The sequence below is a fragment of the Octopus sinensis genome, linkage group LG2 (assembly GCF_006345805.1).
Source record: "Octopus sinensis linkage group LG2, ASM634580v1, whole genome shotgun sequence".
NCBI classification, from domain to species: domain Eukaryota; kingdom Metazoa; phylum Mollusca; class Cephalopoda; order Octopoda; family Octopodidae; genus Octopus; species Octopus sinensis.
Genome location: NC_042998.1, coordinates 96,985,895 through 97,006,755, shown reverse-complemented (window position 1 = coordinate 97,006,755; position 20,861 = coordinate 96,985,895). Strand labels below are relative to the sequence as shown.

The following is a 20,861-nucleotide window of genomic DNA, read 5'->3' as shown; positions in this document are numbered from 1 at the left end:
ATGCACGATAAACAGTGAGAATCAAAACAATGATTTGCATATTTATTCTTGATATGTTCCGGCAAATTTAAGTGTGAATATGCTGATTGCTGTTGTGTTTATCACAGGAAAACAATTTCTCCTTTATGAAGACTATGTATTTATAATGGTGCTATGTCTTTTTGTCCAACATTACTTCATCAAATGTCTTTTCATCCATGTCTTTTTATCCAATAGTTTTTTTTGTCCAACAACAAATCCTATCAATAAAATTCTCAAAGATTATTTGATTTTGATGTTCCCCTTGTTCTCTAAAGAGTTTATTTAAAATTGGACAAAATGTTGTTGGACTAATGAATCATCGGACAAAAAGACGTTGGACTAAAAGACGTGGACGAAGTGATGTTGGATAAAGTGACATCGGACTAAAAGTTGGGTCACGGTTTATAACATATTTGATTTGTTAGTACAAGGGGTTCTTGGACATCAAGTGTCTCAACATCTTTGTGTCTTATCAACCAGAAGCACCCTTGGATCAATAAATCTAACAGGAGCTGATGTATATATGTATTTTCCTTTTGCTTGCTAAATTAAGTAAATTTATTTCTTATCTTATCTGTACTGTTTGGTAAATACAGGAAAAGGTTGAGATAAGAAATGATAACTTGTTATGTTTTTTATTTAAATGATTGTGGGTTTATTTTTAACCTTCCAGGGAGAATATGGGCTTGCTGAAGCTGTGAGCGAAATCAAAGAATTGAAAAACCGATTGATAACTCACCAAAGGTTGATAAATTTTGAAAAATCAGTTTGAATAATTTAATAAAAGAATTGTTTCTTTCTAATGGGTTCATTTTTTTACTGCTTTTGTCTTCTAAATTTATCATTGTTAGAATATATTCTCCTTTCCTTTTTGCCTTAAGTTCAAATTATTCTAACTTGCATTATCTTTCTCTACTTTTCAAGTATTAAAGTATTTTAAGATTTAAGTCTTTGATGACTTAATATCCCCAAGTACATCAAAGATATAATATCTATGATATCCTCAAGAACATCCTAGATGTTCTTGAGGTTATTATCAACTATTTATCAACTATTTATCAACTATTTATCAACTATTTGAGGTTATTATCACGAATGGACATGACTTTACAATATGATAGTTTTCCAAATTATTTAGCTATCATAAACGTTTTTACCATTTCAGCATTTTACATTCATGACATTTGCTTTGGTTTCAAAGGAATTCTCTTTAGTAATGTTAATTTTGGGAGTACTTTTTCCTTAATCTGCATTAGTTAATTTTCTCTACAATCTTTATTGCTGACTTTTCTATTTAACATAAATAACACTAGTCTCACTCTTTTACTCCTGCTTCATGTACATACCATGTTGATATGCATGCCATGTTCCTGGAACATAACTTCCTTTAGGGATCATTAAAAAAAAAAAAGAAACAAGACGATTTTAACTTTGATATAATTTTTCCTTTATTTTGATGAAAAATGTTTTTAAAAAATATTTTACATTTTTTTTGGATGGCCTAAATTTTTTTTCAGAGACATTGAAGACTTTGTGAAGCTTATTAACAAAAGTGAGGCAAACATGAGTGAATTAACAGAGGAAAATGAAGTACTTCGATCAAAACTTGGTATGGACCCTAGAAAACCAATAGATATTAAAGATTTTCATTCTGATATTACCATCAAGAAAGAAGAACAACGTGCATTGAATATTGTCCTTCAGAAAGAGGTTAGTTGATGATTGATAGAATATTGCTTTGTCATTTTAGATTAAGCCTTGATTAACTGGAAATGAATTGACTTAATTAGTTCTCAGGTATGATATTAAATTGATAAACCAAATAACCTATAATATGAGAAAAGGTTGAGGTAATATATGATGGTAACCAGTAAACTAACATTTTACCTTTCTAGAAAGTCTCTGACACATAACATCTTCCTCTTTTCTTTACAAGAATGAATAGTATTGAGTTATTTTATCAAACAAGGAGATGTATATGAATAAAAATAGTTATATAGGGATCAAATTATCAAAAACATAAATTTGCTTCAATTAATTCTATAAAGTATGTAAGTTTAGTATTTTGCTCCAACTAGAAGCTTACAGACCTCTAACAGATAGATAGTCAATCTTGAGAGCAAACTGGCAGCTTGTAGGTGTGTGTGTTTATAATAATCTTAAAATATATTTTGGAAGATATGTTTAAACAAAGTATGAATGTCAACTCTAAAGTTATATGTCAGACAGTTCCACTGGTGAAAACATATGTGTCTCAAGACATCAATTCGGAGCTAGAGTTTTGATGGTCACTGGATATTCACTTTTAAGAATTTCTTTCATATGGTGTGGCTCTGTGGTTAGAAGCTTGCTTCCCAACCACATGGTTCCAGATTCAGTCCCACTGTGTGGCACCTTGGGCAATTGTCTTCTATTATAGCCTTGGGCTGACCAAAGCCTTGTGAGTGAATTTGGTAAGTGGAAACTGAAAGAAGCCCATTGTAAATATATATGTATATATTTATGTGTGTGTGTATGTCTGTGTTTGTCCCCCTGCCCTCACTTGACAACTGATAGTGGTGTGTTTATGTCCCTGTAACTTAGACTGATGGAATAAGTACTAGGCTTACAAAGAATAAGTCCTGGGGTCGATTTCTTTGACTGTAACCCTTTAAGGTGGTGCTCCAGCATGGCCGCAGTCAACTGACTGAAACAAGTAAAAGAATGACCTTTGTATCCACAATTTTAATTTCAGTGTGTGCATGTGTGTGTGTATTTCTATGGCTGGATGGCCTTCTTAATGCCAACTACTTTGCAGAGTGTGTTAGGTGCCTTTATGCAGCACTGGCATGAGTGCTTCAGTATGACACAGGTACTTTTTACATGGTACCAGCACTCATATGAGTCTGCAAGATTAGGATCACTCAGCTGGAGAGGGACGTAGGGGATATGCCTGTATGCAAGGACAACCATGCTTTCACATGGCTTGACATGTCTTTTCAAGCACAGCAAGCTGCCAGAAGTCTTAGTCCCTTTTCATTCACTCGGTGAGGCTCAACGTCTGAAGATCCTTTCTCACGACTTCATCTCATGTCTTCCTGGGTCTACCCCTTCTACACATTCCCCCCACAATTAGAGATCAGCACTTCCTGATGCATCTGTCCTCAAAGACTTCTAGAAGAAAGAAAATGAAAGTTTTGATGTGCATGAAGATGCTTTTTTCAATTTATAATTATCACAGTTTAGTAATAGGTAAATTAAAATTGAATGTTAAATGTGTGTTTATATTGTTTAAATAGTGTTGCAGTTGGTTAAAAATGAGTTACTTGATGGTCACTACTTTCAACTGTTGAAATTACAAGGACACATGGGAGCCTTTTTTCTTTACTGGACCTTCTAGAAATAGCAACCAAATCTACCTCAAATGATACTCTACTGTCCTGAAGAAGGGTATATTTATGTCAATGTAATCTTAGGTATAAAAAAAGACAGGATGGTCATATCTAGAATGTCATACATACTTCAAACAAAAAAATAAAACAAAACAAATGATCATTGCAACAATGCTTTGAGTGTAGATTTAAGTCTTGGTACTTAACAACTAGGAAAATATTCTATAATTGATTTAGAATCAAAATAAAGACCTACTAAATATGCAGGTATAGGTGTGAAAAGTCTATTTGTTGAGTTGTTATAACGATACAAACATATAAGCATTGTTAAAAGCTTATATTATAGCAGTAAATATATAGTGACGCATAAACAGAAGAGTCATGGGTTCAATTCCCACTAATCTCTTTTTATTTACTTTCACATTTGATGTTTGTATCTATAAAATACTTCGATTAAATAATTAAACAAATGAACATACACATATACACTTATATATTCATGCATATGGCAAATAGATACATGGACACTCAACTACTCAATAAAATATTTTTCAGATTGAACGTCTTGAAGAAGAAAGGATTTTATTGAAGCAAAACTTACGGAAACTTGCTCAACAAACAGGACAAAGGTAGTGAAAGTTCCATAATTTATTTGACTTTTCAGTGTAAACTATGTTCATGAGTGAGTCTTTAATAATGAAAATTGATTAACTAACTGAATTTATAAGGTATCAAAGACTAGATAATTCTTACTTTACCACCAACACTATCCTGTTCCTGGTGAAAACACTTGATTTTCAGTAGCGCAATCCACTTAGAGATACATTATTGCAAACTACAGGTACAAAGAAGGATTTGAGAGCTGGCTGTGTTGACAGTGATTCTTCCACTTCTTTGTGATAGGATATCCTGTTACATTGACATATTGCTGTAGTTTACATTGATACTGTTTGTAACAGAGGAATAGGGCTATTTGAGGAGAAAATGTTATAATTCAGAATTTTACCTTTAATGATTGTAGATTTGATATTATTGAGAGAAAAATAACTTGTCTAAATTGTCAGTGTTTTAGTGTTTTAATCCATACTATGTCAATTATTTGAAGGACGAGCTATTATTTCCAAAATAGTTCATGATCACAATCCTTTATCAGAAATTCTGAAATTTGGAAGCATATAAAAATTCAGAAGTATGGAAAATTCCAAAAAATGCTCAGAGGGTTTCTTGGGGATGTATAGATGTTACAAGTAATGCACTGGGTGACCTCAACCACTTTGAGTTGGGTTTGTCCAGTCCAGTTAAGTTGGTGCCTTTTTATTGTCAGCAGCTGTCATAGCAACAACTTTGTGCATACATTGAAAATATCAAAAACAAAATTTCCCCACAGGTAAAGGTGAAAAGATAAGGAGGAAGCATCTATGTTTATTGATATCACAGAAACTGAATTTGTTGGCAAAACTCTACAGTGGAGCATCTGACTCTGGAACAATCACTATATGTGACTTTAAGAAACAGAAGGTCAAACTTTTGGAGTACTATGCTGAAAGTGGGGGATTGAAGTTAATGAAAAATAGAAAACCTTTACATTTATTAGAAAATTAAAATATTGATCATGTGTTGCTAGAATGAAGATATGCCTCTTAATAGACTAATAATCATGAAACAAGTAAAAATCTCATCAAAATGAACTGAATATTGAAAGTAGCTGTAAATATTCTTATATTCTTACAGCTGTTTATAAAACATCCAAAAAGGTGTAGCATTAGATATTTAAAAATTTGTGTCAATAAGTTATTTGTTGATCAATAAGCAGCTGAGAAATTCATTCTTTAGTTTGTATTGATCATTGTTGATGAATATTTAATAGCAGAACAGGTGTATAATTATGATGAAAATATTTGCTCTGGCATTATTGGCTAATTAAAACATTTGCTACAGCTGGCATAACCTTTGTTCTGCCACTATGTTCAGTGGTGATAATGGACAAATTCATGAATTTGACTGATTCTTTTTGTCAAGTGTGAAAATGATATCAGGCCTCCTTACATACACAAAATATATGCTGTCAGAATCCATCAGTAAATTTTATATACTCTACATTGTACAAAATTTATATAAAATAATGTTTGTTGCATATGTATAAGAGGTTTTATGAAATGTAAATGGAGATTGGGTTTAGGCTTGTAAATATAGTAATATATATATATATATATACATATAAAATATATAAATTAGAGATAAAACCACTATTATGCAACTCAAACAGTGATAGACATAAACCAAAACGTAAATAACAAATAATATATATTTTTATAAAACATATAACTTATAACTAGATCTCAAAAAGTATAAAAATGAATGATCAATATATAGTAAGTAAAAAAAACGACGTACATTTCATGGCTACAATTAAATTTGAATTACAATTAAGTTTAAATTCAATTGAAATAAATTCGATTTACAATTAGAGTCAATCTTCAGGTTATTGATAATAGTTAAATAAATAAGCAAATAGAGTTAAACAATATTTATTTAAAAAATAAATAAAATAATTATTTTTCTTATAGAAAAAAAAACTCCATTAACTAAATTAGAAACTTAAAACATTAGGATTATTTCCTACAACACATCTATTATGTTAAATATTTAATTTTTAATTTTAAGGTAAAAAAAATAGATATAAATATGTATTTATCTTTGAAGATATAATTTGGTTTAAAAAAAAAAAACTATCGAATATCTATAACTCAGTTATACTCCAATATTTAATTACTAAATTATTTAACAAAATAATCACTATTAATATTTTTAGATTTAAGTTCACATCTAATAATTATAAAATAATAAATACATAGAAATAAGTATTTAAATTATAATCAACAAATATAGAAATTAAAAATCTAAAATTTTCTCTATCAATAAATATATAAACATAGAACGAAAAATAAATAAATTAGTCTATTATTACTTACATAAATATTATAAATATCTATAGAATATATGAAATACAATTTAAAAATTAAAAATGTATAACCTACCTTAAAAAAATCGTATTACTATTTTACGATCTATATATCACAGTGACTAACTTATATCTTAAAATTTACGTACAGTTATAATAATTATATACTAATAATAATTAAATAAATGTACATATCTGAATTATCATTAACAACTAAAATAATTATAAATTCAAATTTAACAATCAATAGTTATATAGAAAATCAATAAAATTTCTTAAATAAAAAAGTTTACTTAACTAAAATTTCAAAACGGAAAACGTCTTTTTAAGCGTTTATAAGAAAACTTGTGGAATTACGTTATTAACAGAAATAGAACAAACAGATGGAAAAATTCCTTTAATAATGAAAACTACAAATATATTTTATAAATGAAAATGAATATATTTTATCAATGAAAACTACGACTATATTTTAGCTTTAATAGATAAAGAGAACAAAGTCACTAATAGAGAATATAATCACTATGCACAATAATATCTTTCACTATAAACCAAAAAATTTATAATTAACTATGATAAATTATACTCAAAACTCATAACTACCATTTACTGTATATTCTGTAATAATCTTATACAAATTAATTTATTTCATATATATAAAAAAAAATATGGTTACGTTGGAGTCAAATCATTATTTAAATAAAATAACTTTTAGACACATTCAATATTAACTCAGTAGTAATTCAATCATTATCTATATTATGACCACTAATTAATAAACTTAAATTAGTTTTAAAAATTATAATGTAATTAAAATTCATTAATAAATAATATTAGTTGATTAAATAAACATCTAGATAAATCTCCTTCGAAATATATAATATAAATACATTTTGATTAATATAAAAAATTTATTACAAACTATAAACTTAACTGTCGTTTATAATAAATATATATTATATATCATATTAATACTCAAAACAAATGCTAAAATGATAATAAATTAAACTTATCATATAGATAAAGTAATTTATATTTAGATCAAATACTTCACTCTTTAATTGAATAAATAAAGTACATATTATCATTATAAATAAATAGTACATACAGAAAAAATTATTTTACTACACATTCAAAATTATTTATTTAACGTAACTAAAACTATTACCAAAAAAGATATATATACTTAATACTATTAATTTTAGTAGACATATAATAATCATAATAATAACAATAATAATAACAACAATATCAACCACAAAAAAATGAAATAACTATCTTTTAATCTATATTCATTAAATATATTATATATTTAGTAATAAAATAAACATCTAAATTATAAGTATTTAAAGAACCTTTACTAACTCTTATTGGCTTATACTCAAACCACCTACAGAAGTGCAATCACAACACTACTATCATTAATTAATTAATTAATTTATTTATTTATTTAATAATAAATATTAAATTGGACTTATTAAATTATGTAATATACAATATAAAATCACAATTTTAGAATGAATACTAGTACAAAATATAACTACAATTTAGAAACAAAAATAGGGTTTATATATAGTTGCTATTTATCTAAAAATTTATTATATAAGTAAAGTAATTTGTGTCTACATTTAATTTTACACTCATCCAATTATTAACTAATTTATTATTAACTAATTTATTATGATAGATTAAAAGATAGTTATTTCATTTTTTATTTCTTAGGTAATAAAAGTTGATGGAATCCTTTTGATACCTACTTGCTTGAAGCCACCACTGGTTCTAGATACAAACTTCCAGTTTTAAAATGATCTACACTAAATCCTTCAGCAAAATTTCATGTTAACTTTTTTTCCAAACATCAGGTTAATATGGACAAATTTATTTTATTAAATTTTCCATTATCTTTGAAATAAATTAAAAGAAAGGTGGTGTATTTCAACAGAATTATGGTAACAAATAGGTTAATATTGCTTTGTGATGGAAGTTTAATTTGAAATTCTGTTGTTAATTAAGAAAGAAGTTTAAGCATTACAAAGTAATTAGTCTTTAAGGTGTTACCTCAGCATTTAGAATAAGATTAGATTACATTGCTCAGTCTTTAAAAGAAATGTATTTGAATATATTTATATCATGAATTATTTAAAATAATTTCATTGATAGCTTTACTACATATTCTATTATAGGGCTGTTGCTTTGGGTCTTACTGCTGATGATATGATATCCATTCAGAATTATACTGAAGGGTTGAAAATGAAGAATTTATCTAATGTTAATGCAGAAGTTCCCAAAAAATTAACAGAGGTTGAAGATTTGAAAATGAAGGTAAAAACCTTGAAAAATAAAATTATATCTAATTGTTAATTTGACTTTGCAGTCTTTTTATTTACTATTTGAAATTAAAATTTTCTTTGTAAGAATCAACTAAGATTTTTTTTTTAAAGAATGCTTCTTGTCCCAAAATAACTAGCCAAAATGTCCTCATCATACTACTATATAAAATTACTAATACTATTTTACAATATTCTGAATATTATGAGCAAGTCTTTCTCTTTTTACTGCTAATAATTAAAAGCAAAGTCTTGCTGTTGCTTTTGCTCATGGACATTTCTAATATTCAGTTTTCTATTGCATTAAAGAATAAATCACTAATTTCTTTGCTGCAGAGTCAATTGACAGTTTATTCTAAATGTTCTTTTATAAATGCAACAAACTTTATGTGTTGTCAACATTAATCTAATATTTCATGATGAGTTTTTCTTTTTTATCCAAGCTTCCAACTCACTTCCATATTGACATTTGAAGAGTATTACTTCACTTCAAGAATATTCGGAAGTGGTGATTGCACATCTCTCGCTTTCTTTATTATTGGATAATTTTCTGGGCAGATCAAAGTTTATATGACTTTTCTGTCTAAATAAACAAACTGGAAAATTGCTTTTTAAAATTTGTAGTTTTACATAAGTTGATTAATATGCAAATTAAACCCACTGCTCAAGGGGAAAGGATCCAAATGTCAAAGAATATAAAAACAAAGAACAATTAAGAGATGAAATAAAGCCAAGTGAATTGATATGAGTTGTATAATAACTGCATTACGTACAATATAAACTGCAGGACATTATGTCAGCTTGGGAAGAACATTAAAATGAATAAATGAATGATGACAAGGATGATGAAGATGTGGTTGACATTGATGAGGATTACTATGATGACAACGATGAGGGTGATGACGACAAAAGATGCTGAGGAGGATGATGACAATGAGGAATACAATAAAGATAATGATGACAATGATGGCGACAGTGATATAGTTGAAGATAACAGAGATGTTACTATGCTCTAGAATTTTGAAAGGGTTAAGGTTGAGTTGGGAAAGAGGTAGTGACATAGTTAAGTAACAAATTTCATTGGGGATTGTTATATAGGTGTCAGCTCAAATGGTTGAGAAGTATAAAGTTGTTGTATCAAGAAATCCCAATAATTTAACATGTCAAGCAGAAATGGTTTAAAACAAATGTCTTTGGTATTTATTGTAGCTGCACCAATGCCAATTATAGTAATGATAAGAATCAATATTTTGTCTATCATCCTTCCAGAACTGATAAAATAAAGTACCAGCCAAATACTGGGGTTGATGTTATTAATTATATCCTTTTCCTTATAATTTTGTGACCTCATGTCAACGTCATCATCATCATCATCATCGTTTAATGTGTGCTTTCCATGCTAGCATGGGTTGGACGATTTGACTGAGGGCTGGCAAACCAGATGGCTGCACCAGGCTCCAAACTTGATCTGGTAGAGTTTCTACAGCTGGATGCCCTTCCCAACGCCAACCACTCAGAGAGTGTAGTGGGTGCTTTTACGTGCCACCAGCACGGAGGCCAGTCAGGCAGTACTGGCAACGACCCCGCTCAAATCTTTTTACACATGCCACCGGCACAGGTGCCAGTAAGGCGACGCTGGTAACGATCATGTTCGAATGGTGACTTTTACGTGCCACCGGCATGGAAGCCAGTTAGCCAGTCTGTCAACGATCACACTCATATGGTGGTCTTTGCACCCTGCTAGCACGGATGCCAGTCATCGAATTTGATTTCGATTTCACTTGCCTCAACAGGTCTTCGCAAGCAGAGTTTAGTGTCCAAAGAAGGAAAAGGTATACATAAGTGGGCTGGTTACACCCCTGGCATAGGCCATGAGGTTATGAAGTTAATTTAAACTATATGTTTAAAGGTATATATATATGTATATTGAAAGAATAATAATTGGTAAAGAATTAAGAATAGAAATGGAATTTATTACCAATGTTTATTAGTCTTCAATTTTATAAAGCTTCCACTTAATTTAGAGTTAGATACACTCAGAAATATTCTGTTTGCTGGTGACAACTTGAGACTTAAACAGAAATATTCATGCTTGATTTGGATAGTGAAGAAAAATAAAAGAGAAAAAAAATGTTGTAAAAGCAATGGCAATATCGTGTGACAAATTCTGAAAAATTACACTGATTTGGATCAAACTGACAGTTAAAAGATGTCTTCAAATTTATTGAATTAACTTATGTTATATGGAATAAAAAAAGTTTAACTCGCTTTGATCTAAGAATTGTAAACACATATAAAAACTATAATTTTACTTGATTTTCTTCTCTTTTGCTCAAATCTTTAAAATAGTGCAAGTTCATGCAGTGGTCTTTGTGGTCGAGCAATAAGCTCACCTCAAAATTCTGAGTTCAATTCCTTCTAAATGTGGCATTTAACTAACACTAGGAGTCACTACCTAGGTGGGCCTGGGTCCTTTAGAGTGTCAGGAACACTTCTTTGATAGTTATTCCTCTGAAGATTTCTCTTGCTGTCCGCTTGCCCCATAGCAATTTTCCGCTCACCACAGAACACAGATATGAAATTTGAAGGGAAATGTCTGTGCATGTGTATATATATGTATGTATGTGCATGTACATATATATATATATATATGTGTGAATATATATATATGTATATATATATATATAATATATATATATATATATATAAGTGTATATATATATATATGTGTATATATATATATATATATGTATATATATATATATATGTATATATATATATATATATATATATATATATATTTATAATATATATATATATATATTTATAAATATATATATATATATATATAAATATATATATATATATATATATATATATATATATATATATATATATATATATACATGTGTGTATATATATATATGTATATATTGATTTATATCACTTTCGCACAAGCATCTATCGCACTCCTGTATCTACCAGCCTATTCCTCTTGTCTCATACCAACTCTAGTAGTAAGGGATAAGTGGAATAAGGAATTCCTTACTTGTAAAGCAAATAAGGGTTAGTAGCAGGAAAGGTGTCTGGTTGTAAATCAATGCTTCAATAACATATTTAATCCATGCTAGCATGAAAAAAATAGATGGCAAAGTAAATGAGACATATGAACAAATGTCAGCTTCTTCCTCATCATCATGACATGGATTGGACAGTTCAACAGGATCTCACAAGCTGGAGAACAGTGTTGTGCTCCAGCTGGGGAAAAATGACCATGCCACAAATAAACATGACAAATATATCAAAGGTTGATGGGGTTCTCTGTTGTCTGTATCAGATTACAAGTGGGTAACAGATTTCTTTTGAAGTGGATCTCTCCAACTCATGATGATGATGATGATGATCCAAGCATATAAAATTGGTTAAGTTTTTTTCTAAAGCAAGTTACACATTTGGAGGTTTGCTTTGTGTAGTTGATATAATTTTGTGTTAGATGTAAGGATGTAAGTAGTTGTGTAGTTGATAGTGGTGTGAGGTATATAATGGTCTGGAAAATGATATTTAAGTACAAATACTATAATAGTAATGGTAATATAATATATATATATATATATATATATATATATTCACCATGATAGATCGCTAGCCACTAAACATTCTTTATTTTCTCTCCTTGATTCTTTCTGTGTTCCTTTCTGTGGAAGAGCGTAGGCTTGAAACGTTAAAGACTTTTTCACTTCCTGAGCGTTATACTAATACATCTTCTTTGTTGTCTACACCATCTGTCTTTGTCTTTTGTTTTTTTGCGAACTCTCCCTATATATATATATATATATATATATATATATATATATATATATATATATATATATATATATATATTCTTTTACTCTTTTACTTGTTTCAGTCATTTGACTGTGGCTGTGCTAGAGTGCTGCTTTTAGTTGAACAACTCGACCCCAGAACTTATTCTTTATAAGCCTAGTACTTATTCTATTGGTTTCCTTTGCCGAACCGCTAAGTTATGGAGATATAGACATACCAACATCGGTTGTCAAGCAGTGATGAGGGGACAAACACAGACACAAACATATACATGCACACACACACACCACACACACACACACACACACACACACACATATATATATATATATATATATATATATATATAGAAGGGGATATAGCTTCACTTAATGTGGAAGACAACTGGAGATTTCTACGGGACAATCTGCTGACAGCCACTGACCAGATCTGTGGATGGAGCAAAGTCCCATCTCGACCCAGAGTAACATGGTGGTGGAACAATGTGGTTGACAGGGCTATTAGACAAAAGAAACAGGCTTGGAGGGACTGGAAGAACGGTGGTAGCAGGGAATTGTATCAGACTGTCAGAAGGGAAGCTAGGAGACAGGTTTATTTAGCCAGAGGGGAAGCAGATAAGAAAAAAATTTGCCAATGTTCTGCGCTGTGAGGATGAAAGACTTGAGGTATTTTGTGTTGCAAGACAGTGTGTGAGAGAGAATCGTGATGTGGTAGGAGAGAAATGTGTCTGCATGGATGATGGTTCACTTGCACTAAATGAGGATGCAAAGAGAGAGGTTTGGAGATGCCACTATGAAAGGTTGCTGAATAAAGAAAATGAATGGGATAAAGAGAGTCTGCCGAATGTCAACCCAACAGAGGGACCAGCCATCCGAGTTGACAATTCTTTGGTAGTTAAGGCAATTAGAAGCATGAAGACAGGGAAAGCCCCAGGCCCATCAGGAATTACTGCAGAGATGCTCAAAATATCTGGCAGTGTTGGCTATAACCTAGTCACCCGTATAGTTAACCAGGTGATACACGAAGGAGTCATACCCAATGACTGGTGTAGCAGCATAATAGTCAACTGCTACAAAGGTAAAGGAGACGCCCTAGATACAAATAATTACAGAGGTATCAAGCTGTTGGATCAGGTAATGAAGGTTACAAAGAGGGTCATAGCCCAACTGATTAGGGAGAGAGTCAACTTGGACGAGATGCAGTTTGGTTTCATGCCAGGGAAAAGCACCACTGATGCCATATTTCTGGTGAGACAGCTGCAGGAGAAATACCTAGCCAAAGATAAGCCCCTGTACCTGGCTTTCGTTGACATGGAGAAAGCCTTTGACAGGGTCCCCTGATCCCTTATCTGGTGGTCAATGAGGAAACTAGGGATAGATGAATGGCTGGTGAGAGCTGTGCAAGCCATGTACAGGGATGCCGTAAGTAAGGTTAGGGTTGGCAACATGTACACAGAAGAATTCAAGGTAGAGGTTGGGGTCCACCAGGGTTCAGTCCTCAGCCCCCTCCTATTTATCATAGTCCTCCAGGCAATTATGGGGGAATTCAAGACAGGTTGCCCCTGGGAGCTCCTCTATGCTGACGACCTTGCTCTAATTGCTGAGTCACTATCAGAACTGGAGGAGAAGTTCCAGGTGTGGAAGGAGGGATTAGAATCGAGGGGCCTTAGAGTCAACCTAGCTAAAACCAAAGTACTAATAAGTAGGAAGGTAGACAAACCACAAATGTCTTCAGGAAGATGGCCCTGCTCGATCTGTAGAAAAGGTGTTGGTAGAAACTCTATAAGATGTAACCAGTGTAAGCTATGGACACATAAGAGGTGCAGCAATATCAAAGGAAGGCTAACTGGGAAGATAGTTTTTGTATGTGGCAGATGCTCAGGAGCAATAAACTCTGAAAATCTGCAGAAAACAACTTCCGTCACTTTCCAGGGGGAAAAACTAGAAGTAATTGATAGCTTCTGTTATCTAGGTGACCAAGTCAGTAGTGGGAGTGGGTGCGCTGAAAGTGTAACTGCTAGAGTAAGAATAGCCTGGGCAAAGTTCAGGGAGCTCTTACCTCTGCTGGTGACTAAAGGCCTCTCGCTCAGAGTAAAAGGCAGACTGTATGATGCATGTGTATGAAAAGCCATGCTACATGGCAGTGAAACATGGGCCGTAACTGCTGAGGACATGCGTAAGCTCATGAGGAATGAAGCCAGTATGCTCCGATGGATGTGTAATGTGAATGTGCATACTCGACAGAGCGTTAGTACCTTGAGAAAAATGTTGGACCTAAGAAGCATCAGTTGTGGTGTGCAAGAGAGACGATTGCGCTGGTATGGTCATGTGGCGAGAATGTATGAAGATAGGTGTGTGAAAAAGTGCCAATCCCTAGCAGTTGAGGGAACCCGTGGAAGAGGTAGACCCAGGAAAACCTGGGACGAGGTGGTGAAGCATAACCTTTGAACTTTAGGCCTCACTGAGGAAATGACCAGCGACTGAGACCTTTGGAAATATGCTGTGCGTGAGAAGACCAGGCAGGACAAGTGAGTCCAGTCCACTTATGCATGCCTTTCCTCCCTTGGACGCACAAAGACCTGTTGAGGCAAGCGAAGTTGAAATCGAACCTCATCCGATGACAGGCACCCATGCCAACCCCCCTTTGCTTGCGAAGACCTAATGGGGCAAGTGAAATCGAAATCGGAATCGAAATTGAACCAATCTATGACTGGCACCCGGCAGAATGCCAGGATCCCTGGACTGGTGGTACGTAAAAAGCACTATCCGAATCGTGAAGCACTATCCGAATCGTGGCCAATGCCAGCACCGCCTCGACTGGCTTCCGTGCCAGTGGCATGTAAAAAGTACCATCCGAATCGTGGCCGATGCCAGTGCCGCCTTGACTGGCTTCCGTGCCGGTGGCACATAAATTGCACCAATCCGACCGTGGCCGTTGCCAGCCTCGCCTGGCACCTGTGCAGGTGGCACGTAAAAAGCACCCACTACACTCACGGAGTGGTTGGCGTTAGGAAGGGCATCCAGCTGTAGAAACACTGCCAGATAAGACTGGAGCCTGGTGCAGCCTTCTGGCTTCCCAGATCCCCGGTCGAACCATCCAACCCATGCTAGCATGGAGAATGGACGTTTAAACGATGATGATGATGATATATATACAATGGGCTTCTTTCAGTTTCCATCTATCAAATCCACTCACAAGACTTTGGTTGGCCTGTGGCTATAGTAGAAGACACTTGCCCAAAGTGCCACACAGTGGGACTGAACCCGGAACCATGCGGTTGGTAAGCTACTTACCACACAGCCTCTCCTGCCTATAATAAGCACAAGAATGGATGTGTGGTAAAGAAGTTTGCTTCTCAGCCATGTACTTTCAAGTTCTACTGCATGGCATCTTGAGTGTGTTCTAATATAGCCCCAGGCTGCCAAAGACCTGTGAGTGGATTTGGTAGATGGAAACTGAAAAAAGCCCATTGTGTGTGTGCATGTATGTGTGTGTGTGTGTGTGTGTGGATATATCTATATGTACTTATATGTGTATGTCTGAGTGTTTGCATATGTGTTGTTTGTGTTTACATTTGTGCCTCTCTGAAAATTTCTGACGTGCAAGTAGTGTCATTATTATCATTTACCCTGTCAAATGGCATAAGTTAGTTCAACTGGATCCAACACATCAGAGGACCATGTTGTGTTCTGTGTCTCAGATTCTGTGGCTGGATGCCCTTAATGCTAACAACTTTACAGTAGATACTGGATGCATGTTTCTTAGCACCAGCACTATATATGCAAAATCTTGAAATTAAAGGTCAGCATAAACAAAGAGGAAAATGGGAGTGCTTGACATGACATGAAACTCAGAATCATGAAATTTGAAGTTTCAATATATATGTATATATATGTGTGTGTATGTGTAAATAATAATATTTTATATGTGATCACCATGTATTGACTAAAGAAAATAATCTGATATTGGAGCATATAAGCCCTCAATGGAAAAAAGTGGGTTTTCTGTACACATGGGAGTTGAACCCACACCTCTTACATTTGTGATAAGTGTGTTAACCATTTCACCAATGTACACACAATCTGTGTGAGATAAATTTGATGACTTTTTATGTTTCCCATTTTCAGAAACAGTTTCTGTACTGGTGAACAGTCAAGAGCATTGGAGAACATAAAGATTAAAGCTGTAGTTGAAGGGAAGTTAGCTGACATGGAGGACTGGAAGCCATCTAAATATTGGAAAAAGTAATCTCTATCATGATGATTCACATAGAGTATCAAAATATTGAGGTCATGATCGCTGCTCAATGCTCTGTGAACGCTTTAGCTGTAAGATGTGGCATGGATAGTTGCAACAGAGACAACGAAGCCATGGCCAGTAGGAAGGGATACAGCTGGCATTCTGACTGAGTTGTTATTCTGCAATTCATCCAACAACTGCTGGACAAGATGATGGAAGATCTGAGCAAGGGAATCCAGGCTTTGGTGAGAGAGATGGGTGCTAGATTTACCACTTTGAAGTTAGCCCTCAATGAAGACCTTCATTATCACTTGTACTAGAGGTGCAAGAAACAAATTGTGACAGCCAAAACCAAGGAGAACCACTTGACGGAAGCAAGGATGCATCTGAATAAGCTGAAGCATCCTGTTTAGCTGGAGATTATCTGGTTCTTCTCAGAGGAAAAGAACTTCTGCCATGATCAGTTGCACAATGCACAGAAGAGCAGGAGGCTTGCCTACAATTCATGTGATGTCCCATGGATCATGAAAACCAAGTTCCCCCAAACTGTGATATTCTTTGGGTGTGTCTCCAGTGAGTGTGATGTCATGTTGCCCTACACTTTTGAACAGGGCCTTAGGCTTGATTCAGATGGCTATGTGAAGCTGCTGGAGACTGTACTCAACCTTTGCTGGAAGGTAATATATGCAACAGCAGGATTTGGCCCCTTGCTATACCTCTGGAAAGAGTCAGAAGTGGTTGTCAAAGAATTTCAAGGATGTAACCAACCCTGATTTCTGATCTCCTAATTCCCCCTATAGTAATCCCATGGATTACTATGTGTGGGGTATGGCCGACAAAGACACCAACTGCTCTGCTTGCAACACCAAGACCGAGCTGGTGGCCATTATCAAAGAGGTGTTTGATCTTCCCAGAGACACAATGAGGAACACATGTGCCAGATTCTGGAGCCATCTTGAGGCTATGGTAGAAGCTGAGGGTGACTACTTTGAGTAAACTGTTATCTCGCAGCTATAATTTAATTGATATTTTTTGATTTTTTAACATGCTTTTATTTTTGAATGAGATATTGTGTTTTCTTTTCCTTTTATGTATGCCATCAAATTTAGCATTCATCATCATCATCATCATCATTTAGCGTCCGTTTTCCATGCTAGCATGGGTTGGACGGTTCAACTGGGGTCTGGGGAGCCCGAAGGCTGCACCAGGCCAGTCAGATCTGGCAGTGTTTCTACAGCTGGATGCCCTTCCTAACGCCAACCACTCCGAGAGTGTAGTGGGTGATTTTATGTGCCACCGACACAGGTGCCAGACGAGGCTGGCGAACGGCCACGCTCGGATGGTGTTTTTATGTGCCACCGACACAGGTGCCAGACGAGGCTGGCAGACGGCCACGCTCGGATGGTGTTTTTATGTGCCACCGACACAGGTGCCAGATGAGGCTGGCGGACGGCCACGATCGGATGGTGTTTGTTACGTCCCCAAAGCACATGTATGTATATATATATATATATATATATATATATATATGTATATATATACGACAAGAAATAATTGTTGTCTCTTATGGAAACAAAAGGGTTTATAGGACTGCAAAAAAGAAGTGCTCAAATGTAATTGAGACAGAGATAAAGAAACATTGATCATAGAACAAACATCAAATTCAAGTCAATGACTTTATATATAACACCATACCTCCAAACTTTTGATCATATATAAATATCACCATGGTTCTTAAGCATATATATATACAAAAAACACAGAAGGTAAGAATATATATGTAAATAAAAGTATAGGTATATAGAACAGCCTATCAAAATGATAAATACAATCGACTAAAAATTCTAAAGCGTGTCATGCTAGTAAAAATCTAAATAAAATAAAATAAAATATCAGTCAACTAAAAAATGTTCTTACTCCCCTCAAACAAAAGAGTACATCAAAAATGTTCAATTTATAAAAAACCATGGTAGGTTAGAGTCCAGGAGCAAAAAGAGTTCCACAAATCAAGTCAAACACACAAAAATTACTTACCACACAGCCACTCCTATGCCTAATTCATATATATATATATATATATATATATATGAATTACAGTCAGTTCACCAGATATTAGTGTTTGGTCTTAGATATTTATTTGACTTGCCAGCATTCACTGGTGATTTTAGACCACCAGCATGTGTCAACAAACACTGAAAGTAATATTCAGAAATGTGTGTTATATAAAAGTATTGTAATTTACTTCAAGCATTGCAATATATGTAATAGAAATAAAAGTTTAAAGAAATCCCCATGTTAAATAGAAGAAAATGATTAAAAAGAAATGATTAAAAAGAATTGTGTTGTTATATGACCTGCCAATAACAACTTATCTGAATTCTTTGATTAATTACTTTCTTCTGTTTGAAAAGGGAATTTTCCCCTGGATATGATGAATAGTGATGTCACTCAATGAAAACAAAGCGAAAAGATATTGTAATACCTTACATTGGTTGTTTGATGATCCCATAATATTTTGGGAAAAATTTCCCCTTTTCAAATTGAAGAAAGAAAAAAAATCAAGTGTTTAAAAAATATTTTTTTATCTAGTTATCTAGAATAGCCTGCTGCATTACAGGTTGGTAGGTGAAATGAACATAACTAATATACAAGAGTCTTCATTTCATAAACATAGCTGATAGTACAGCACAGAATTTGTGCACCAGGAGGAAGTGGCTGTGTGGTAAGAAGCTTACTTCTCAACCACATAGTTCTGTGTTCAGTCCCACTGCATGGCACCCTGGGCAAGTGTCTTCTGCTATAGCCTTGAGCCAACCAAAACCTTGTGGGTGGATTTGGTAGATGGAAACTGAAAGAAGCCCATCGTATATATGTATATATATGGGTATATGTATATATATGGGTATATGTTTAAGTGTCTGTGTTTGTCTCCCCACCATCGCTTGACAACTGATGTTGGTGTGGTTATGTCTCCATAACTTAGCAGTTCGGCAAAAGAGACTGATAGAATAAGTACTAGGCTTACAAAGAATAATTCCTGTGGTCGATTTGTTTGACTAAATGTGGTGCTCTGGCATGGCTGCAGTCAAATTACTGAAACAAGTAAAAGAGTATATATTTGTGAAAACAAGCTAAATAGAATGTTTGAAGAGAGTTTTTTAAGTGAGCACATTTAACTTTAGACAGTCTTTTCTAGGTCTCTATATCTCTATTTTTGAAAAAAATATCTCTAAGTTTGAGAAATATTTTACAAGTGAAACAAGAAGATATAGAGCTAATAACCACAGATATAAGTCAAATGAATTTGGTGTTACACTTTTAGATTGAATTTTGCTAAATTACTGACTTAAGTTGCTTGAATATGTAACGATGATGAAATGTTAGTAGATAACTTTTAGAAGTACTTGTAAGAATAGCCTTGAATGAGTTTGGTAAGGAATTAAGAAAGGAAATGTCAACCAGAAGATGTTTAAGAAATGTATCTAATCATTGCAGGCTTGAAACATGAATCTCAAAATGTCAATGATAACAATTAATTGAGCTCCAGATGCAAGACTGCTCTAAATTGTGAAAGAAAATGCCATCTAAAGTGAAACTGTTCTTCAAATCAGTTCTGAAGGCCAAAAGAAAAAATTAATTCAAAGGAAAATTAAAGTGTTTTTTTTTTTAATTGTTTATGGAAGTAAAAATAATGAAAATTTAAATTTATTTACAGGTTTGGTTGATTGAAATTTATAACAATTTAAAAAAAAAAAAATTAAAGATACATTTATCTTTATCAAACATGGTTATTGTTTAATATTCTGTTTTGTAAATTTGCTCTTATTACTTTTATTTCTCATGTTTTTTTCTTTAATAAGCATACAGAACTTAATGAAGATTTCAAATTAAATTTGCAACAATTGGATGATTATAAACAAGAAAACATTGCATTAAAAACCCAGAACAAACAGCTTGAAAAAGACAATGCAGCATTGCTAGAATCGTTGAAAGAACTTAATACAAATATGAAAAGTGGACTTGCATCAAGTAAGAGCTTTTCAAAATTCAAATATAAGAATATTCTGCTTTGCTAGTCCTTGTAGAATAGGTGAAATTTTTGCTGGAATGTTATAA

The 20,861-nt window shown here is 33.3% G+C and overlaps 1 protein-coding gene across 2 annotated transcripts in view; it reads left to right on the top strand.

Annotated features, from left to right (window-relative positions):
- LOC115225397 (centrosomal protein of 290 kDa-like) overlaps nt 1-20,861 on the top strand; it is a 141,116-nt gene that overhangs the window by 30,857 nt on the left and 89,398 nt on the right. For both annotated transcript variants that reach the window (XM_029796355.2, XM_036498548.1), the window contains exons 15-19: nt 695-765; nt 1,539-1,731; nt 3,948-4,021; nt 8,538-8,676; nt 20,606-20,774. In XM_029796355.2, coding sequence (XP_029652215.2) covers nt 695-765; nt 1,539-1,731; nt 3,948-4,021; nt 8,538-8,676; nt 20,606-20,774 — 646 coding nt within the window. The remainder of the gene's footprint in view (nt 1-694; nt 766-1,538; nt 1,732-3,947; nt 4,022-8,537; nt 8,677-20,605; nt 20,775-20,861) is intronic.